At 48.9% G+C, this 22,805-nt stretch overlaps 1 protein-coding gene across 2 annotated transcripts in view; it reads right to left on the reverse strand.

Moving 5' to 3' along the window:
• Positions 1 to 20,980, reverse strand: part of ALDH2 (aldehyde dehydrogenase 2 family member) — a 29,548-nt gene extending 8,568 nt beyond the window's left edge. Inside the window, exons 1-9 of one of the 2 annotated variants that reach the window (XM_082641396.1) lie at positions 20,797 to 20,979; positions 10,306 to 10,410; positions 8,259 to 8,399; positions 7,038 to 7,117; positions 4,790 to 4,901; positions 4,159 to 4,287; positions 3,614 to 3,727; positions 1,365 to 1,467; positions 576 to 760 (exon numbers count right to left, since the gene is read on the reverse strand). In XM_082641396.1, the coding sequence (XP_082497522.1) occupies positions 576 to 760; positions 1,365 to 1,467; positions 3,614 to 3,727; positions 4,159 to 4,287; positions 4,790 to 4,901; positions 7,038 to 7,117; positions 8,259 to 8,399; positions 10,306 to 10,410; positions 20,797 to 20,916 (1,089 nt within the window). In that variant the 5' untranslated portion in view covers positions 20,917 to 20,979. Of the gene's footprint in view, positions 1 to 575; positions 761 to 1,364; positions 1,468 to 3,613; positions 3,728 to 4,158; positions 4,288 to 4,789; positions 4,902 to 7,037; positions 7,118 to 8,258; positions 8,400 to 10,305; positions 10,411 to 20,796 lie in introns of both variants that reach the window. The other variant, XM_082641395.1, reaches the window with a different exon arrangement.
• Positions 20,981 to 22,805: the final 1,825 nt, after the last annotated feature.

Here is a 22,805-nt window from a genome sequence, read left to right on the forward strand (position 1 = left end):
AAAGGATCAGGATGTGGTGGGGTGAGGCACTGTGTTTCCTTCTGTTATAATTGACTATATTTTTATTAGTTAAAATGAATACATGCTCATTGTAAAAAAAAAAAAATTTTTTTTTTAAATTTTAAATCAAACAGCTCAGAAGAGTATAAAGTGAAATGAAGTCCTTCTGCTACAACGGCCCTCGGCCCTCCGCCCTCCTCCCAGACGTGACTGCGATTAACAACAGGTATGTTTGCGTCTTTCTGGTAGATGCATTTATATGGATGGCCAAGGTCCAGGAAACATGCATTCCCTTTCTCACAGCCATTCCTCATATTTATTATGTGCATGTAATTTACAAAGGGCTTTCCATTATTAATTTCCACTTCACGGCCACTCTGTGAGTGACGAAGGGCAGGCTTTATGGATGAGAGAAGGGTGGCTCAGAGAGAGATGTGGCTTCCCAAGGGCACACAGCTGGTACCTGGCAGAGCTGAGACTTGAAGCCAGGCCTGCCGGATTCAGAGTCCAAGGCCCTTTCCGCTTCTCCACGGTGGCTCTGGACACCGAGACCTGCGTGCAACCACCGGGCTTACCTGCGGCCCCTGCTCAGTCTGGCTGTCAAAGGGGTTCCCGACCACACGAGACCTGGCCCGGGCAACACTCCGCTCCACAAACTCGGCGTAGATGTCCTCCTGCACAAAGGTCCGGGAGCCTGCACAGCAGCACTGGCCCTGGTTGAAGAACAGGGCGAAGTGGGCCTGCTCCACAGCCCAGTCCACTGCGGAGGCAGAAGGCAACCATGAGAAGAGGATAAGGAGGAGCCTGGCCCCAGTGGCTGCCACCCTTAACCCGTTAACACTGCCAGCAGCGTTCGTGCCTGCCGGGTGCCGGACTGTGTGTGGGAACAAGGCAGGGCCGCTTGCTCCCGTCTCTGGGTGTGGGGACCAAGTGGCAGATAGACACGAAGGGGAGTGGTCATCACCCACTGTGGTAGTGGAGCCAAGGGCGGCTGGAGGGCCAAAGCAGCTGGCCTATGGCTATCAGGGAAGACTCCCTCAAGGAGGACGAATCTGGGAGCACCTCAGCAGGACCAGGAAAAAGGATGTGATGGAGGAAAAGTAGTCTAATCTGAAAGCATGCTGCATGCTTGTGCAAGTGAGTAGCTCAGCCTGGCTGGATTACAGGGAGCAGAGAGGAGAAAGGCTGGGGGAGAGGCCACATCGTGTAGGCCAGAGGGCCATGCTGAGGAGTGTTACTTTCATCCTGAGGCCCTGGGGGCAGAAACCAATCCCGAGGGATGCTGAGGATTGCGGAACTGAGTGGGACCACAGAATACAGAGCTAGCGGCAGGTTGATATCAGACCTCCCCCCTGAAAACTTACTGTCAGCATCTGACATGATGATATTGGGACTCTTTCCTCCTAGCTCCAGGGTCACTCTCTTGAGGTTACTGTTCCCCGCAGCAGTCTGGATTAGGTGGCCAACCTATAGGGAAGCAGGAACAGAAACAAACTCAGCGGAGGAAAACAAAACCAAATGTTCTCAGACACACAGAACAGAAGCCCCCACAACCTGAGGGAGCAGCTGGACTACAAGAGACCTGGAGAATTTCACCAAATCTGGCCATTCACTTACCATCACTGCGCCATCCTCTGAGCTCCTAGGATGACCATGACAGTAACGACATGAGCAGGGTCATAGCTGTGTGGCTTCTACACACTCAGCACCACCTACATACCGGACACTGTGCTAAGTGTTCTGTGTGCATTAAGTTCAACCCTCACAACAGCCTCAGAGGGAGGGCCGACTCTTTCCCTGATATAGAAATGTGGGAGCTATAGCTCAGAGTGGTCAAGTCACTTGCCCAAAGTCACACAGTAAATGTGGAATCAGAATTCACATTTGGGCAAACTGCATCCAGCACCAGTTCAGACCTGCTATCCTGCCTCATTCTTACAGTGTTGTAAATGGTATCTCCTAGCACAGGGCAAGGATGGGGTGCTTCTCACCTCCATATTCCAAGAGCCTGGCACAAAGACACCCCTGTGCTTATCTGTTGAATGAACACACATACCGCAGTCAAGAAACCATCCCGTCTGACTTCCCTGGTGGTGCAGTGGTTAAGAATCTGTCTGCCGGTGCAGGGGACAAGGGGACGAGCCCTGGTCCAGGAAGATCCCACATGCCGCGGAGCAACTAAGCCCATGTGCCACAACTACTGAAGCCCGCGCCTAGAGCCCGTGCTCCGCAACAAGAGAAGCCACGGGAATAAGAAGCCCGCACACTGCAACGAAGAGTAGCCCCTGCTCGCTGCAACTAGAGAAAGCCCGCGCACAGCAACGAAGACCCAACACAGCCAAAAATAAATTAATTAATTTAAAAAAGAAAAAAGAAAGAAAGAAACCATCCCATCTGCAAGATTCTCAACATCCCCTTGAGGCACTAATTTAGGTGGTGACTAAGCCAAGAAAGAGCCTGGACTAAGTCATCTAGGCCACAGCTCTGCCCTCCCGCAACCACCATCTCTGCGTACAGACTGAATGTCTGAAGGTGTCTTTACCTCGGGGATCATTTTAAAGATCACCTTTATTACACTATTCAGCATGCCTTCTCTAAAGTCATGCAATGAAGCCTTCCAAGAATTCAAGGATAGGAAAAAGGAATTTTGTCCCTGCTTTCAAGGTGATTATGTTTAAGGAATCCCCAGGCATCTCATATGTCTTTGTCTCTCCGGGGCCTGGCACAGAGCAGCACTCACTCATTCATTCATTCATTCACTCACTGAGCACTTACTCTGGGCTAGACTTTCGCTGAATACATCATAAGCTTTATCTCACTCAGGCCAACCCCGGGAGGTGGGCACAGTTATTATCCCTATTTTACAGGTGGGGAAAAGGAGGCTTCAGGAGGCTGACCTGCCTAAGGTCGCATAGCTAAGTAAGTGCTGCTGAAACAGTTAGTTTGACTCCAAAGCGCATTATCTTCCCCACTACACCACACCCACTGTCTGTACTGCATAGATACTGCCATCCTCGTTTTAAACACAATGAATGGAGCCCCCAAACACACTCAGTGAATTGCCTCATGTCATAATGACAAGGCTGGGATTTGAACTCATGTCTCCCTAAAGCCCATTCTCTTTAATCGCCAGGGCAGTGCCAGTCAAAGAGTCTGACACAGCCAAGGTGCTTTGACCTTGGGCAGGCAGTCAGCTCTGGGCTTTATAAAGTCTAGACAGTCCTGGCCTCTTTATCCCACATGGGATGCCAGGCCACCCCCCTACAGCAGCTGGAGTGTCAACCAATCCACAAAGGGCTCCACCCTGATGGTCCCTGCTGGCACACATGGGGCCCCTCACTTGAGCTACTCAAAGGCAGTCCTGGGGCAGACCCTCATGCAGTACCCAGAGGCTAATCTTATTTTACTTTATTTTAGCTGCGCTGGACGGCTTGCAGGATCTTAGTTCCCCAACCAGGGGCTGAACCTGGGCCACAGCGGTGAAAGCGCCGAGTCCTAACCACTGGACCTCCAGGAAAGTCCCCCAGAAGCTAGTCTTGAACGCATCATCCTTTGAGGACTGGGGGAGTTTGAGCCAAACATACCACAAGCTTGAAGTCCTAGGATGCCTTACCTCAGTGGAGCCTGTGAAGGCCACTTTGTCCACATCCTCATGGGAGGCAATGGCGGCCCCAGCCGTGGGGCCAAATCCAGGTATGATGTTGACCACGCCAGGAGGAAAGCCGGCCTGTAGGCAAACACCAGGGACACTGGGAGTCGTTCTCCCGCTCCAAAGGGTCTGGACAGAGGAATACACATCCCCTCCCAGAAGCTGAGGCAGTCTGCCCAGCACACAGGTGAGCAGTCTTACCAGGTACTGCTCAGGAATTCCAAATGGTGCAAGGAGCCTATTTTGTGGGATTCCCTGTGCCCTTTGCCCCTGCACCCATGGCACTCACTTAGAATGGTTTTCATTCTTCAGAGGGGTCTTGCAATGAAACCCAATGTAGAAGAGACGTGGTGCGGGTCACTTCCGCTGAAGTGTGATGAGCAGGGATGAGGGGGGTTCACTCCCTTCTCTACAAATACCCGTCCCACTACGGGGCCCCTCATCAGCACTCCAATAGAGCAAGCCTCTACAAAGGCCTATAGAGGTCATGATGGACGCAAGCCACGCACCTCCTTAATCAAGTTGGCCACATAGAGGGCAGTGAGTGGAGTCTGCTCAGCCACCTTCATCACAACCACGTTTCCAGTCGCCAAGGCTGGGCCCAGTTTCCATGCTTGCATCAAGAGCGGGAAGTTCCACTGCAATCAACAACAGCCACTCCTGAAATCTCAGCCGAGAGCTGCACTGGCAGCAGAAAGTGGCAGCCAGAGAGCAGAAGCAACACCAGGTTCTCTGAACCTCTCGTGTTCCCCTCACAATTCGATTGCAGATTTAAGACAGATGAACAAGGCAGGTGGTGGATGATAATATTAGTGACTCCCATTCATGCTTTTCCATACTAGGCACCATGCTACATCATCGCATTCAATCCTCCCTACTGCCCTAAGACAGCTACTATCACTTCCACTTTTCAGATAAGGAAACCAAGTCCTAGGAGGATAAGTGACTTGCCCAAGGTCACAGAGTTCACCCGTGGCAGTGCTGGTTGGCTTTGTTAAAGACCATGTTCTCAACCACTGCCCAAGCCGCCTTCCAACATCACCCCACAGACCCACCTTGGCAATGAACCTGCCCAAGATTGCTGCCTCTCACAGCACTCCTGATAAACCTTCATTTGTTTATTATGAGTCTAACACTCACCGGGATGATCTGCCCGCACACTCCCACAGGTTCATGGCGGGTGTAGCTGAAGTAGTCCCCATCGATGGGAATGGTTTTTCCGTGGTACTTATCAGCCCAGCCTGCATAGTAACTTAAAAAAAATCCAAACTCAATCAATGACTGTCAGGGACCCCTGTAAACTCTGGCAGAAAGAGAAGACTCAAACTGGTCCAACTGGGTCTTTCTGATAATTGCCCTGGCTCTGGGCTTATTCCCAGAAAGACTTAACTAACTGCTAGGGTCACAATAATTCATTCTCGGTAACTAACCTCTAAGCCTCAGAATCACCTGGGGTGCTCATAAAAAACACCAAATTCCAGGTACTCACTTCTGACCTAGTCAACTGACTCTCTGGGGCTGATGCCCAGGAATCAGTATTTTTAATAAACATTCAGATTTATTAAACTGTGACTGTCGCACCAGCCCAGCACCACAGATTAGCATCTGAGAACCATGGATCGACTCTAGTGGGAAAGTGCAAACCCATCTAACAGCTGGCACTTGCTGTGTGCAGAGCATCGTACTAAGACTGAGTGAACAGTGACCGGAAACAAATCAATGACTGGGTCCCAACCCTGTAAAGCTTACCATCCAGACACACAGGGACACAAATGGCAAAAACACAGCAAATTAGAGCTGGGGGGAAAAGAAGAGTCATGTGTTTATAGTATGTGATTTTCGGGGAAGTAGGAAGAATGAAAGATGGGGGAGAGATGCAACATGCAGTGTAAAAGAGAGATTTCTGAAATGAATGTGTCTGCTGAGGTTAGCCTGAGACCAGACTTGACCTGGGTGTGAACATAGGTTTGTGACGCCAGGGAGGAAAATAGCCACGGAGCTGCCAATCTGTACAAATTAAGGCATCGCTGCTCCCTTCTTCCCAGGTCTGTATTACATGTGTTTGCATGCCTCAGAACAGGTATTTAATGGGCACAGAGGCATTCTGCTAAAACTCAGGAAGGCCTGGGGCTCTGCCTGCTGTTCACCAGGCTGCTCCCTCTGGGGCATCCTTGCAGAGCATTCTCAATCTTGGCACTGCTGCCATTTGGGGCTGGAAAATTCTTTGCTGTGGGGGGCTGTCCTGTGCACTGCAGGATTTTTAAAGCATCCCTGGCATCTATGCACTAGATGCCAGTAGCACCCCTCCCTCCCAGTTGTGACAACCAAAAATGTCTGCAGACATTAGCCACTGTCCCCTGGGAGACGCAACTGCCCTGGTTGAGAAACCCTGTTATGGGGGATAACTACAGTTTTGTTGTCCAACACATACTTTTCTGGCACTGCTTCTTCCCCTCCACCTCTGTCCACATGGTCACGGAGGAACAGCCATTATTTGAACAATGATCTGTCCACCTGAACCACATCTGGTCAGACTCAAGGCCAGACAATCAGGGCCCCCCTTCCAGGAATTTGGCACGAGGACTAAGGGACTGCAGCTTAGTCTGGCTGGAATCACTCATACAGCAGCTAGCCCAGGTGTGAGCATCCGGGTTCCAACATGCAGACTGGCCCCAGGAGAGGCCAGTCTCGTTGAGAGAAGAAGGAAGCAAGTAGGCAGCAGTTAGACTGAATGGCCTTCTGGATTTCAGACCCCTCACTCTCCACAGTTGCCCAAGTTAGGCTGAGTGAGTTCCTGTTACCTATGACCCAAGGGCTCTGAAAAAACTCTTATTCCTCATCTTGTATTTCTTAGTTATTAAAATGTTTATGATTAAACTAAACCCAAAGCTAGCAAGAGGAAGCAAATAATGAAGATCAGAGCAGAGATAGGTGAAATGAAAAACAGAAAAACAACAGAGAGAATCAACAAGTCCACAAGCTGGTTCTTTGAAAACATTCACTAAATTGACAAACCTTTAGCCAGACTAAGGAAAAAAGGGAGAAGCACAAATAACTAAAATCAGAAATGGAAGTGGGGACATTATAAAGACAAGATAAAAATGATTATAAGAGAATACTATGTGCAACTGTAGTCAACAAATTAGATAACCTGGAAGAAATGGACAAATTCCAACTAACATATAAATTACCAAAACTGAAAGAGAAAACGTGTATGACTCAATTACAGTTTTGGTATTGAGGGATGATTCCCATGAGATGGAGTCTAACTAGAACACATTTCTCCAACTCCTGTGATCCTTTTACATTATTCTGTTTCCACCCCTCCAGCAACACTCCCTCCCCTCTGGCACGGCCAGAACAAAGAACAGGAAGACTGAGCCCATACCGGAGACATTTGAGAACCATGTCCAAATCCACCAGGTAGGAAATGACATAGGGCTTGCCATTGTCCAGGGTCTCCAAGGCCTGAGAAAAGAGAACAAGATCAACACGGACAGGCGGGCACAGGAATGAATCAGCAAATCGGGTGACGAACAGCACTGAGACTCAGCATGGTCTGAGAAGGGCTGGTGGCCCCTTTGTGCTGAATTCTGAGGCACTTCTGGGCCTCTTCAATGGCAGGGTGCAAGAGGAGGGGGATGGGAGGAAGGATGCACCAACTTCTCATTCAATCATTTCACTACCATATTTTTTTCAAGCTTCTACTCTATGGCGGATCCAGGTGCTAGGAATACAGAGGCGATCATGGAGCTTATAGAACAAAAAGCCTTTGTAAAGCAATTATACTCCAATAAAGATATTTTTTTTAAAAAAAGAGCAAAAAGCCAGCAAATAATGACATGAATTAGTCACAAGTGTTAAAGAGTGTTAGAAAGTGCCCAACCCAGTTGGAGAAACTCCAGCCTGAGAAGCACCCTTTAGGCTAAAACCTGAAGGGTATGTAGGAGGAACAAGGCAAAGGGGAAGGTATGAATGGTGACAAAGGGAAGAGTACCCTGGGCAGAGGAAACAGCATGTGCAAAGGCCCAAAGCTTGGCAGTGAAGAAGTTGGGGGAAAGCTGGTGAGTTGAGCTGTGTGTGTAAGGGCCACAGTTGGGAGATAGAGCCAGATCAGGGAAGGCCTAGTACATCATGTTGAGGGAACAGGGCTTTATCCTAAGGGCACAGAATGAGATGGAAGGCTTAAGAGCAGAGTGCCATGGTATAATTTGCCTTCTAGAAGCTTCCCTCTGGCTGCTAGGTACAGTATGGACTGGGGGAGGAGAGGGTATTGCCTCCTGGTTTCTTCTGCCTCTTGCAGACAGGGAGGAGGCCCACCACACAGAGAGGGTCTGGGAGAGGTGTCCATCCCTCTGGGGGGGTCTCTCTCCAGGAAGGCTTCCCCATCATAGCCCCCTCCCCACCCGAGTCTCCTCCTTTCTTAGCCAAACCCACTGCATCAAAGGAAACACTAAGAGGCTTCCCAGGTTGGTACAGGAGGGTACCCCAAAGGTGTCCAGCCTACGCCATTCTGGCCAGTTACTTGTCAGCAAGGCACCCTTTCCTGGCTCTCCGTGGGATGTCCATGCGCCATGTGGGATGAGAGGGGAGGGGGCGGAGCACTTACTGCCAGGTAGGTCCGGTCCCGCTCAATCAGATCAGCCAGGCGGTTCAGCAGCCAGCCCCTTTTGGACGCATCCATGCGGCGCCAGGGCGAGCCCAGCTGGAATGCAGCCCGGGCGGCTTTCACTGCCCTGTCCACGTCTTCCTGGAAAACACCCACCGAGGTACTTCAGGCCTTCTCAGCAATAACCACCTCCAAATGCCTCCTGCCCCGCTGCCGAACGTGCCCACAGGAGCTTCAGTCAATGCCTGTGTGGGAACTGCCCCAAACAGTTCCTCCCAGCCTCAAAAGGGCTCTGTTTGACCAGCTTCAGAATTAAATGACTGGGCTTCTCTCCTTCCCAGCAGTCATGGTGGGAATGAGGATCCTGATGGTTTCCATTTCTGGATTTCCATTTCAAAATCCCCCAAAGAGTTAACGTAGGGAGAGGCACTCAGGGATCAGCACTTAGAAATTGGCCATTTTTCCCCTCTTCTTTTCAAAACAAGCCCAGTGAAATTAACCATTCCTTCTGAGATGACTGGCAGTCTCCAACTCATGCAGGTTTAACCAGCTTCCCTCTCCTTGGGAAAGCAATAAAATCAACACAGCTAGCATTTTCCGTTTGGGAGATGTGTATCAGGAGGTAGGGAGCATGGTTTTCATTAAAATTAAATACATTTACCATTTGACTACCCTATGAGCCAGGAAAGTATTCACACTTTCTTTTAGCAAAGGGAGAAAGGTCTTAAATGTGCATATAGAAGACTGTTTTACAGCAGAGGACAGGAGGCATTCTTGAATTATTTTTAATGCTTTTTCTATTTTAATAAATGAAATGTTTTTTACTGAAAGTCTAACTTTTTTTTTTTTTGCGGTACGCGGGCCTCTCACTGTTGTGGCCTCTCCCGTTGCGGAGCACAGGCTCCGGATGCACAGGCTCAGCGGCCATGGCTCACGGGCCCAGCCGCTCCGTGGCATGTGGGATCTTCCTGGACCGGGGCACGAACCCGCGTCCCCTGCATCGGCAGGCGGACTCTCAACCACTGCACCACCAGGGAAGCCCCTGAAAGTCTAATTTTTAACTTTAAAATTAGTATTACTGTTTTTTCATTACTATGGGTATATATAATTAAATCCAAATATACTACGGACACCATAGCTAGATCTCAGGAGACCTGAATTCTGCTGAAGAAGATTTCCATCTAGCTGTGTACTTCCCTTCTCTGACCTTCAAATTCCAGGTCTGAAATGGAGAGATTGGATTAGATGTTCTAAAATTAAATTCCCAGTCTACAATTCTGCAACTGTACGAATTTTTTTATATTTTATTTTTAATATATTTTTATTGGTGTATAACCTGCTTCACAATACTGTGCTAGCCTCTGTGGCACAACAAAGTGAATCAGCCACATGCACACATATATCCCCTCCCCCTCGAGCCTCCCTCCCACCCTCCCTATCCCACCCCTCTAGGTTGTCCCAAAGCACGGTGCTGATCTCCCTGTGCTATGCTGCTGCTTTCCACTAGCTATCTATTTTACATTTGATAGTGTATATGTCGATGCTACTCTTACTTCGCCCCAGCTTCCCCCTCCCCGCCGTGTCCTCAAGTCCATGCTCTACGTCTGTCTACGTCTTTATTCCTGCCCTGCCACTAGGTTCATCAGTACCTTTTTTTTTTTTTTTAGATTCCATATATATGCGTTAGCATACGGTATTTGTTTTTCTCTCACTTCACTCTGTATGACAGACTCTAGGTCCATCCACCTCACTACAAATAACTCAATTTCGTTTCTTTTTATGGCAGAGTAATATTCCATTGTATTTATGTGCCACATCTTCTTTGCACAACTGTATGAATTCTTGAACCCAGGTACAATCTAACACTTACCTGCAAGGAAGAGTTTCTGTGGTTTCACTTAACTCAAAAAGTTTAATTGGCATTTTTAGTTATGAAAGCAATACACAGTTTCAACCATAAAAAAACATGTTAGAGAATGAAGCCACCCTTGTGCACCACCCCCAACCCACTCAGCCCTGCCCTGAAGGTTAAGTTATCATATCTCACCTTGTCCCCTTCAGCTACATGACAGATGACATCCCCAGTGGATGGATTGATGGTGGGGAAAGTTTTCTTGCTGACAGAATCATGCCACTCATTGTTTATGAAGATCTACAATGAGAAGGAAGAAAGTCCTCAGGACCAGCTCTCAACCTGATACTGACCACCAGCCATGTTAAAAAAAAAAAATCAGAAAGAACAAATAGGAATTAGCTTCAGAGGGATGTGGCCTAGAAGTTAAAAGCACAGGCCTTGGAGACAATCCAAGTTGGAGCACCCACTCTGCCAAGTACTGTGGGTAAGTCATTTGACCTTTCAATGCCCTGGTTTCTTTGACCTGAAAAATGAAGAGTATGTTCCTTTCTTATCAGTAATCTGTATCTACTGCTGTGTAACATCACCTCAACAGTTGGTAGCTTAAAATGCTTTATTATTATCTCTCACATTTGTGTCCATTGATTAGGCTCAGCCGGGCAGGGCTTGGTCATGTGGTTGCAGAGCGAGGGCACCTGGGGCTGCAGGTGCAAGATACTTTCTTCACTCATATGTCTGGCACCACATGGTTGCTTGGGCTTCCTGACCGTATGGCAGACTCAGGCTAGTCAGACCTCTCACATGACAGCTGGCTTCCCTAGAGAGTGTTCCAAGACACCAGGCAAAAGCTGAAAGGCTTCTTAAGATCTAGCTTCAGAAGTCACATGGCCTTATTTCTGCCACCAAATTCCATTGGTCAGCATGAGTCACAGGCCCAGTCCAGATTCACAGGGAGGGAGGAGAGCCTCCACCTCTGCCTGGGAGGAGCAACGAAGAATTAGCAACCACTGTTCCTCTACCACACTACTGTAGTAGGGTTGTTATGAGAACCAAGTTAGATTATTCTTTCATCCATTCAGTAAATATTTAGTGAACACCTGCAATGGGCCAGGCACAGTTCTAGGGCTGAGGACACAGTGGGAACCAAACTCAGGAACTTTTCTCTCATGGAACTGGCGTTCTGGTAGGCACAGAAGATAAAGAAGCAATCAAACATACAAGGCAGTCTCAGACTGCAGTCGTAAGTGCAAAGGAGAAAAACAGGATCCATAGAGAGTACTAAAGTGGAGGAAGATAGAGAGCTCTAGCTGGGATGGTCAGAGAGGGTTTCTCTGAAGAGCAGACATTTAACTTGAGCCCTGACTGATGAAAAGGAGCCAGCCATGGGAAGAATGGGAGGATGAGCAATCCAGGCAGCAGGAACAGCAAGTGCAAAGGCCCTGGGGCAGGAATAAGTCTGGTGTGCTTGAGAAAAAACAAAGGCGGCCAGAGTTACTGGTGAACCAGGAAGGAAGTGCTAGGAGATGGGGTCAGAGAGGAGGGCAGGTCCTGTGAAACCCTCAGGGGAGCACAGAGCAGAAATCTCCCAGCAAGCTGTCCCCTGAGGCTGGTCTTTCCAGAAGGGGGCTGAGGTCACTTCAGTCACTTTAAACCAAGGCTGGGGCAAAGGTCACAGGTGGGGTGAAGGCAAGGACACCCGTCCAAGGCCACTCTGCCTTCCTTCCCCAAGGGCTCTCCTGGGCTCCAGCATCCCAACATGGCCTGGCTCCGGCTTAGGACCTGGGAAGTTGTCTGCAGTCACTCAGCCAGGTTCTTTGGAAATGTGTGTGGGTTCACATTAGGTGGCTGATCATCAATCTGAAGGGAAAAGACACCTCTGTTTCTTCCTGCAAGAGAGCTGGGAAGCAGGCAACAGGTAGTTTCCAGTGGAGGGAACAGGTGTAGCAGAAAGAGTTCAGGCTGGAAGCCAGGTGGACCCGAGTTCAAGCTGGACTGGGCCACACCCTCCCCACGTGCTCCCCTCTCTGAGAATCGGCCTCGCCCCCTGGTGAACTTGGAGGAGAGTGAAGCCCACGGGGAGGAGCAGAGATAACACCCGTGGAGGAAGGAGGAGAGCCTGGCACACAGCCTGTGACCACTCCAAACATCTGTTCCCATTGCTACCCTGAGTGCAGGCTCAGGTTTCACAGCCTCACACTCACCGATTCACTGAAGCACTTTAAGGAGGAGGTCAGCTACAGAGAGAGGCAGGCCGCAGTGGGTGGGGGTGAGCCTGGCTGGCCTTGTACTGTTCCCTTCTGCTGACCAAGATGTCAGCACCTGGTATCATGTGAATGTTCTACCCATCACCTGCATGTCATGGAAATGGCTATTGACCGTTCCTGGCTACTCATTATGTGGCAGCCCCTGTACCAGAAGCTTTCCATTACTGGATCATTCCCATTTAAACCTCATAGCAAACCTCGGTGAGCTGCATCCTCCCTACAGTTGGGGGACATTGAGGCACAGAGAAGTCAAGCCACCTGCTCAAGGTCACACAGCAGTGAGAGCAGAGCCTGGATTTGAACCCAGGTCTTCAGAACTCCAAGGCCTGTGCTCTTTGCCCAGCTCTCCCCCACAACTCCAGAGTCCAGTCAGAGCCCATGTCTGCCTTCGAGGAGGTCAGAACTCGTTTCCTAATCTCCAGCTTTATGGTTTACTTAACTGCCCTGCTGCCAAGTTTGATTTTGAGTTTGTATTATGGGTGCTATAAAAAGCACCAGCCTCTAAGCCATGTGTTCGAATCTTGGCTCTACCCCTCACAAGCTGTGACCTTGGGGCCAATCCCTTCATTTCCAGATGCTTCATCAGTCTCTGGGGATGACACATCCGGGGGCTTAAATGTGAGGACTAAATTCAACGAGGGGTGTAAGCTCCTAAGCCAGGACCCCACACACAGTGTGTCTCACCACCACAGTCAGTACATTACTCCAGATACCTGCACAGCAGCATACTAAATTAGTTTATCCTGAAAAAGTTTTCGTTGTTATTTTGCAAAGATCAGGAAGTATGAAGCGGAGAGTGGGCCAGTCTGGTTAAACTCCCCAGGTCCTCACCCCTTCCTGCCTGGGCGGGGCCCACACCGTCCCCTGATCTTGTCTAGGACCCTGGAAAGAGCACTCCCTGGTCCCTGTCTGCCTCTCAATGCCCTGGATTTGTTGAGTCACTCTCCACTGTTGAATTTTCAACAGTCCATCCTCCCTTCTAACTAATAGGATAAGCTGGGGTTTGCAGGAGCCTGGAATCTTCCTTCTGTTTAGAGTTCCCACTTCCCTTCTCCTAGAGCCAGACTTCAGTGGTGCCCTCCTTGGGGAGGGGGAGCTAGGGTGAGAACCGTTCTCATACTGAGCCTCTGCCAAAGTTCTGCTTCAAGTGAGGAGAGTTTCATAGTGACTTATCTTGAATAAACACATGAGTGGACTCTAGGCCGAATGCTTCATAACCTCTCGGCCAGAAACCCAACGCCTAACTTACATAACATGTTAACTCACTCACCCTGGGAGGGCGTCCTAGCGGGCTCACACTTCCCCATTATAGTTTCTAGAAACAGAGGGACAGACAGCCTCATGGCATCAGAAGTTGACACTTTGAATCTGGACTGCGGGCAAAACTCATAGAGCTTTTCCATCAAAATGCTCTATTTTCTCTACATTTTAATAAATACATCTCACTGCATTTTATAAAAGTTGGATTCACTCATCCACGCAGTGGTTAAGTGTTAACCAAGTGCCATTGCCATGCTGGGCACTGAGTGAAACAGCCAAGTCCTGGCTGGTTGAACCAAAGTCCCGGGAGGAGAGACATGATCAACAAGCAAATGAAGAGAGAAGCAGAAACAAACAGGCAACAGTGAGGACCAGAGGGAGTACCTGAGGCAGGGGCTTGGGGACACGAGGAACCAAAAGGGCCCCGTGGCTGCAGAGTGAGGGTGGGGGAGAGCAGAGGGGGCCCTGGGTTCTGCACCTGCTGTGTGCCAGGACCTGCACTAGTGCTGGGGTCCTGGAGGGAACGGAACAGATGTGGGGAGTGTCCATTCTCAGTGGGGGTCATGGACTTTTTTTAAAAATAAATTTATTTATTTTATTTTATTTAGTTTTGCCTGCGTAGGGTCTTCATTGCTGCGCACGGGCTTTCTCTAGTTGCAGTGAGCGAGGGCTACTCTCCGTTGCGGTGCGCGGGCTTCTCACTGGGGTGGCTTCTCTTGTTGCAGAGCACAGGCTCTAGGAGCTCGGGCTTCAGTAGTTGCAGCACGCGGGCTCAGTAGTTGTGGCTTGCGGGCTCTAGAGCGCAGGCTCAGTAGTTGGGGAACGCGGGCTTAGTTGCTCTGCGCATGTGGGATCTTCCCAGACCAGGGATTGAACCTGTGTCCCCTGCACTGGATTCTTAACCACTGTGCCACCAGGGAAGTCCGATCATGGACTTTTATTCTTTAACTTGCTTTTATGAGTAAGTTTATCCTGGACATTATTCCACAGGCATATCTGCCTCATTATTTTAAGCGACATAGCAATCTTCAAAACTAATGGACCACAATTTATTTAATCATGTCCTACAAATGCACTTTTAGGAAAAGTTTTCACTGCAAGCAGACCTCAGAGATATTTTGGGTTCATTCCAGACCATCGCAATAAAGTATTGCAATAAAGGGAGTCACATGAATCTTTTGGTTTCCCAGTGCATATGAAAGCTATGTTTACATTATACCACAGTCTATTAAGGGTGCAATAGCATGATATCTAAAAAAAAATCAATGTGCATACCTTAATTTAAAAATACTTTATTGCTGGGGCTTCCCTGGTGGCACAGTGGTTAAGAATCTGCCTGCGAATGCAGGGGACATGGGTTCAAGCCCTGGTCCAGGAAGATCCCACATGCTGCGGAGCAACTAAGCCCATGCACCCCAACTACTGAGCCTGCGCCTAGAGCCTGCGAGCCACAACTACTGAGCCTACGTGCTACAACTACTGAAGCCCACGCGCCTAGAGCCTGTGCTCCACAACAAGAGAAGCCCCTGCAATGAGAAGCCTGCACACCGCAACAAAGAGTGGCCCCCGCTCACCGCAACTAGAGAAAGCCCACGTGCAGCAACAAAGACCCAGTGCAGCCAAAAATAGATAAATAAATAAATAAATAAATAAATAAATGCTTTATTGCTAAAAAGTGCCAATCATCCTCCAAGCCTTCAGCAAGTCATAATCTTTTTGCTGGCGGAGGATTTGAAATATGGTAAGAATTACCAAAATGTGACAGAGAGACAGGAAGTGGGCAAATGCTGCTGGGAAAATGGCACCAATAGACTTGCCCAATGCAGGGTTGCCACAAACCTTCAATTTGTAAAAAACGCAGTATCTACAAAGTGCGATAAAGCACAGCACAATAAAATGAGGTCTGCCTGTATTCCTGACAGTGCTGCTGCTGCAAACATCCTTAGACATGCATCTTTGCAAAGTTGGGGCAGGTTACCGTATTTAGAATTACTGAGTTGGAGGATAACATGATCCGTGGCTTCCTCGGATATCTTCTATTCCAGGCCCCTGCGGATTAGGAACTGCAAACAGAAACTTGTGGGGAGGGGTGAGAAGCTGGGGCAAGGACAGTAGAGCTGGGAGCAGGACTGCAGGACCCTGGAGAGGAGTCTTAACCAAAGCGAGGACGGAGTGATATTCTAGTACCACCTCCACCCCATGGCAACGGACAGTCATAATCTGCCCAAGGTCGCCAAAAAAGGTTAAATGCCATTCAGCAGCTCCAATTTAAAGATGCAGGACCCATTCTAGAAAGACTTTATTTTCAAGCTTTGATGCATGAAAGAATTAGGGATCTGTTACCTAGGAAATCTACACCCCTGAAATATGTTATTTTCCCTAAGGAGTGAGGAAATGCTGTGGCTTTCTATCCTGGGGTGAATCCTGCTGGCAACTGCTTTTTCAGTGGCAGTTGGGTAATTTATGTCTAAGAGAAGACAGATCATAAGGAGAGAAACATAAACATGGAATGCCACCCACATTCACACTTATCCACACAATCATTTAGGTACCTTGGGGTTAGTTTGGGGTTAAGGCCAAGGGCAGCCACCTCCCCCAGAATGTCTCCCTGAACATTCTTTCCTCATCCCCCAGGGCCTTTGGTCTCACATTCCTGGACTTTCTATTATTTCTACAAAGGATCTTAAAACTCCCAAACAAGCAATAAAAGCAACGTGATCAGTGTGGAGATATGTCACTTGACTCATTCAGCACACAGCCATTCCAAACCACTGCTTAGCCCAACACAGGTTTTGGCTCATTCCATAAGAATCTCTCAAGGAAAACAAGATAAATCAAACTCCTATTCTGTATATACCACCTGTTAGCAGTGATTATCTGCAGGGGTGGGATATCAGAGGACTGTTTTTCTTTTCTTTTTCGTTTTTTTATTAGCTTATAGGCCACTTATTTTTAAAGAAATAAAACATTTAAAGTCCCCTTGAATCACTGCCCACAAGCAGATTCCCTATGCAGCCCTGCCCTCACCAAGGAGCGTTTTCCTTCCAGGACATTTTTAGCCATTTATATGGACCTATGTTTATCCACATTTGATAGTCTGTTTTGATAATTTTAATTAGTTTCACATCACTCAGAGTGTTAGACATTTTCCCCTCTTTAAACAGTTTTTGAGATCCATTATTCATACAGCTCCAGCTAATTCCTTTAACTACCGTGTGCACAGAATTATTCTTTCCTATAGCTGTAACATATGTTGTTCAACTGTTTCCCCATGGAAGGCAGGCTGGCTTATTTCTTGGTTTTTGCTAATATGCAGCAATGAACATCCATATGTGCCTATGTATATGTCCAGTGAATTTCCACCTCACATACTTCTGTAATGCTTGACTTTTTGTACTGAGGATGTATTACTATTGGAATCAGAAAATTCTATATAAGGAGACCCTTTTTAAATTCTCTTTTTGTCAGTTTTCTCTTTAGTTCCTGAATGTTGTGGTCAAGAGGTTAAAAATAGACAATAATTTTTTTTTTTTCCTGGCCACAAGGCGCAGCTTGCAGGATCCTAGGTCCCCGAACAGGGATTGAACCCTCACAGTGAAAGCGCAGAGAAGTAACCACTGGACTGCCAGGGAATTCCCAAGACACAAATTTAATTCACCCCAAATTCCCATTCAACTTTACCGCAACCTAGCGCAGCCCTCCAGGAAACAAATTACAACTACAACAGTGCCCACATAAAATGGAGTTATATCACCATTATATTCTAAGCTCAACAGCATCACTGTCGCCTCCTATTTAAGGCTGCAGTAAATACGGAAGTGCAAGAAGCCACGAGCCAGGCACTTGCTAAGGGCTGTGCAAGGATGCCTCCCTTTTATCCTGACAGCAACCATATGATGTAGATGGGATTTTTACCCCATTTTACAGATGTAGCAGCTAAGGTACAGAGTTAAGTAATTGTACCGCCCTCCATATCCCTCTTTCCTTGCCTTATTTTTCTCCATAGCGCCGATCGATCAGCTTGCTCCGTACTATGCATTTCGCTTGTCTTCCAGGATGCAAGCTTCCCATGATCAGGGATTCTTGCCTGTTTAGTTGGTTGGAATTGGGGTTGCTGAGGTGTCTTTTGAATGAGTGAACCTGCCCGGATTGATGTTACTGAGTGACAGGCAGCCTGAGTCCAGAAAGTAAAATAGTGTCCAGTGATTTTTCTCATCTTCATTATTATTATCAACCAACATGAACTGGTGATGTTGAAGATGAAAAGTATTAGTCACACCTCATCCAGAGGAATTACTCTGCTGAAACCACACTCCCTTCAGTTTTCCTTTGAGTTGTCTTTCCAGATCTTAATTACTCTCCAAGTCAGGGAAGAAAAAAGGAATGAAAAATGAAAATCAGTTCCCTTGACAGAGCTGTGTCCCTGAAACCCACCAAGGATGAGAAATGTTGATCTTCATGAAGCCTGGCCATCATCAGCTCCCCATACAGGTCCCTGCTAGTGAGTGGGGGAGGAACTTGTCCTGTAATCTCCCTAACCCAACAAAGAAGTTCCCCCAACCCTAGCTCCACCCAGGACAAGTAGAGGCAAGAGGACCCCAGGAAGGCTGACCAAACCACCCCACTCTATAGACTCTTCTGGTTATGAAAAAGAGGTGGGAAGGAAAAGACCTATTGCCTGTGCCACCCCCTCTTCAAGGAGAGACCCAACAAGCTTGAAATGCAACATTCCTCCAAATACCCTTGGGTGAGAAAATCCAGCGCCTATAGAAGCAACTTCAAAGCCTGGAACAGCTCCTTCTGGGGAAACTCCAGAACAGTTCACTGAACATCAAGGAATCAATAATCCCCAGGGAAATGTCCAGGCATATGATCTAGTTTGTACCTAGAGCCCCTGGCAAGAGCCTCAAAATGTTAGGATTAGACCTTGGCATTCTTGCCATCAGGGATTGCAACAACTCAACACTGAAAATGGCCCAAGAAGCTTTAAAAGGGGCCTGTTCCAGCAGAGTGTGGATTGCTCATGCAGATTGCTTTGCAACCCCTGGGAAGAATAAATAAGATCTGAATGTACTGGTTTAGGAAGACAATCCAGATACACTGTTCAATGAGACAGCTTCAGAACAGTAAGTGCAAGGATCTCATTTAAGTAAAAACAAAAAAACCTGGTGCACGCTCACTTGCCCACGCTCTCACACACACACAAATGCAAAGAAAAAGTCTGCAAGATCACAGACCTACCAGTTAACAGTTCTCTTGAAAGGGAGTGCAGTGGGGTATGCAGGAAGTTTTACTTACTTCTGCATTTGTATACAGTGAGCAAGGGTTCCTTTTTTTTTAATAGCATTTTTTTTTTCTCTTGCACCGTGTGGCCTGTGGGACCTTAGATCGAAACAGGGGCCCCCTGCAGTGGAAGCGTGGAGTCTTAACCACTGGACCACCAGGTAAGTCCAAGGGTTACTTTTAGGATCTCAAAAAAAATCTGATAAAGAAAAGCAGCTGCAGGAAGATTTCACTCTGCTCCAACTTACCTTATGAACTAAATCTAGAGAACAGGACTCGCGCTATCGACCAGAGCTGTGTGCACGTTTGGACCCTGTTTCCTCACCTCCACGTGAGCACAAAGGAGGATGATCTTCATTAGATCCTGTGGCCACAAAAGCTTGGGATGCTGCTGCCTTTCCCTTGAGGATATTTCTGCTTGATGTTCAAGTCTTTCAAGCATGAACTCCTCCTTAAGCAGCCTAAGGAGCAGCAGCAGCTGCCTTTTTGGCTTGTGTTATGCAAAGGGCATCTTATTTTATCTTTTGTTTTTATTCCCTTGCAAATGACCATTTGTAACACCCTTTAAATCACACAGATGTGCCTTTACCCACTGTTTCTGTGCAGATTTGCAGCCGAGCTCCTGACCAGACAAGCAGGTCCCCTGTTGAAAGCAGCCAGCCAGGGGCCGTCTCTACAGCATCCTAAGTCAGCAGTGACCCCTTTATTCCCACCCAGAGTTGCAACAATAGTACCATGGAAGGTTCTGGTTATCGGCTTACTCTTGGGAGCCTAGATGTGGACCCTAACTCTGCCGCTGACTTGAGTCTTTGGATAACTCACTAAACCTCTTTGCAACTCAGTCTCTTCATCTGTAAAATGGAGATAATCACAGTACCTACCTCACCGGGCTGTTTAAGGATTAAACGGCACAACAGGTAAATGCTTAGACTGGTGCCAGGTGCAAAGGAGGCGCACAGAGAATATGAGCTATTACTCCTGTTAAGTGCCCACGTGGTGTATGAACCCCTGTGCTCACCCTCTGACCCCTTCCCACTTTACAGAAGTTGAAGCTCAGAGAAGGGCAGCAACTACACTTTTTGCACAAACAAAATAAACTCTCATAACCAATTTCCTTCTCTGTGACTTTCAGCACTTTACCCAAACTCAAAGATCAAAAGAGAAAAGATTCCCAAGTCCTGGCTGAGCAAGAAATCAGCTACTGGGAGTCAATGTTATCCTGGAAAGTCCCTCCTTTCTTTGACCAAAGAAAGAGCCTTGAAAGGCACAGACACCATTTGGGGATTGCGCTGTTGTTGCGAAGGTCTCCACCCTTTCCCAGTTGCCAGCAGTGGAAGTGCCAGCACGCCCGAGCGGCCGGGGCCATGGCCTTGGCCTCTCCCTTGGCGAACTGGTGAACGTTGGCTGAAAAGGACTCCTTTTTCTTTTTCCTTTTGGACGTTCTTGGACGAGGGCATGAGTCAAGGGGTAAAAGACTACGAAAAGACAAAACTGTTCCTGCAAAGAGGGTCTTAAATGGACATGTCCTCTGGGTGGATGATGTCGTGAAGACTCTGCGCAGACACAGGACAACTAAGGCCCGAAAGCCGAGGACGACTGGGGGTGGGGGAGGGGGCGGGGGATGGAACCCGGAAAACGGGCAGCGGCCAGACAAGACAAATAAGTGGCCAAAGTCACAGCTGCGTAATGGAACCGAGGTGTCAGGGGCGGCGAAGGGGCCAAACTGCTCGCAGGCAGGGAAGGGAAGGTGTGCGGAAACAGCAACTGCAGCAAACCCCTCGAGTCCCAGCTGGATAAACTGAGGCCCGAAGAGATCCAGTCCCTTCCCACCCGGCGGCCTCCGTCCCCAGAGAACAAAGCGCTGGGGCGGCCTCACCTTGTTGTAGAAGACCTCGGGCTGCTGGTTGGGGGCCGGCACGGCCGGGGTGGCGGCGGCCGACAGCAGCCGGCGGCCCTGGCAGGGCCGGGCGGCGGCGAGCAGAACTGTGCGCAACATGCCGAGGATCGCGCTGGAGTGCAGAGTGGAGCCCTGGCGGCTTGAACTGGGAGGACTGCCGGGCGGGCAGCTGCGTGCGCGACCTCTCCCTGCCCCCGGCGCGGCCGCCAATGGGCAGGCGCGGGGCGGGGCCCGGGGGCGTACCCGCGCCTTTCCCCGCCCCAGGCAGAGCTGCCCCTAGGCTCCTCGCCGCCAATACGCGCGCGCGCCCGCGGAGGGGTGGGTGGGGATCGAAGGTTGATCCTCCTGCGCGCCCGGCACTGCTCCGCGCGTGGCGCGCTTCGGGTGTAGCATGTCAGGATCTGGCGAGTTCAGCGCACGTTGGCTGAACCCGTACTGTGTGCCTGAACCCTTAATGTGTACAGGCAAGAACCGAAGCGACCCTGGCCCTGACTTCAGGGGGCTTACACTCTAGTGGGAGAGGCCAACCTTAAACCAAACACGAGGTAATTTCAGATTGTGATAAGGGATGTGAAGGAAGTGAATAGGGTGAAGAGGTAGTTGGGGCAGAGGGCACTGCTTTTAAATCCCTTGGTCAGGAATTGACACGTGAGACCTGAATTGTTAAGGTCCTGTGACTAAGGGAAGCATTGCAGGGGGGGCGGAAACAGCAAGGGCAAGGCCTTGAGATGGGACATCTGACTTGTGTTGCGGAAAGGGAAAAACTGGAGTCCAGTGAACAAGGGGGAGAAGGTTGGGAGGTGAGGTGAGAGAGGTGGGCAGGGCCAGAGGTGGAAGGATTTTAGAGGCAGTGGTGAGGGGTTTGGAAGGGAAGGATAGATCTCGGAGAGACAGCAGTGAGTGGTCCTGAGCAGAGATTTTTAGTTCCCTGCCCAGGAATTGAACCTGGGTAGCCTAGATGAAAACCAGAAATCCTAGCCGCTAGACCACCAGGGGCTAGAGGCTAGAAGCAAAGTGGCCCTGGCTCCTTCCCCCATTTGAAAGCAAGAATGGTTCAAAGAGGCAAAAACTGTAAAATCAGGTACAAAGTTTATTATTAGAGACACAGCACAACTGTATGGGAGAACACACAGAGAAGCAGTTTATTTATGTAACTCAGAAGTTAGGCAGAAATACACACCCAGAGAGAAAGGGTATGGGAGTCCTCTCTAATAAGGAGGAATGCAATAAAGAGATGACTTAAATCTCTCATACAGGACAGTTCTTCCAGGTCTTTGTTTACATTTGGCCAATTATATATATTTTAAATTATTTTTGGCTGGGTTGGGTCTTTGTTTCTGCGCATGGGCTTTCTCTAGTTGCAGCGAGCGGGGGCTACTCTTCGTTGTGGTGCGCGGGCTTCTCATTGCGGTGGCTTCTCTTGTTGTGGAGCACGGGCTCTAGGCACGCAGGCTTCAGTAGTTGTGGCATGCAGGCTCAGTAGTGGCTCATGGGCTTAGTTGCTCCGAGGCATGTGGGATCTTCCCAGACCGGGGCTCGAACCTGTGTCCCCTGCATTGTAAGGCAGATTCTTAACCACTGTGCCACCAGGGAAGTCCCTTGGCCAATTATCTTGTTTCTTTTTTCACACCTGACCAGTCCTAGGACATCCCCAACATGCGTGCACATCTTTTTGCTAAAATGGATCCCACCTCAGAGGTCTGTGGGGGTATGTCCACACTTATTATGGGGTGGCGCCCCCTCCCTTTTTGAACCCTAAGGAGCCTTCCTGCAGATGTGCAGACAGGGAAGTTTTCCTTGACCTCAGGAGTGGTCATCTTATCTCTTCAGCAGAGCTCAGCTTCTGCCACTAGCTTTGTCCTTGGAGTGGACAAAGCTTTAGTTTCACTCCACTTGACAAACACCAGCTGTCTGGCCCAGGGGCCCATCTATCTCCTACCTCAGGATGACTTGCTTGATTTGTATCTTAAACTAACTGGTTTCTCCTT

The sequence above is a fragment of the Mesoplodon mirus genome, assembly GCF_964341445.2.
Source record: "Mesoplodon mirus genome assembly, chromosome: 13".
NCBI classification, from domain to species: domain Eukaryota; kingdom Metazoa; phylum Chordata; class Mammalia; order Artiodactyla; family Ziphiidae; genus Mesoplodon; species Mesoplodon mirus.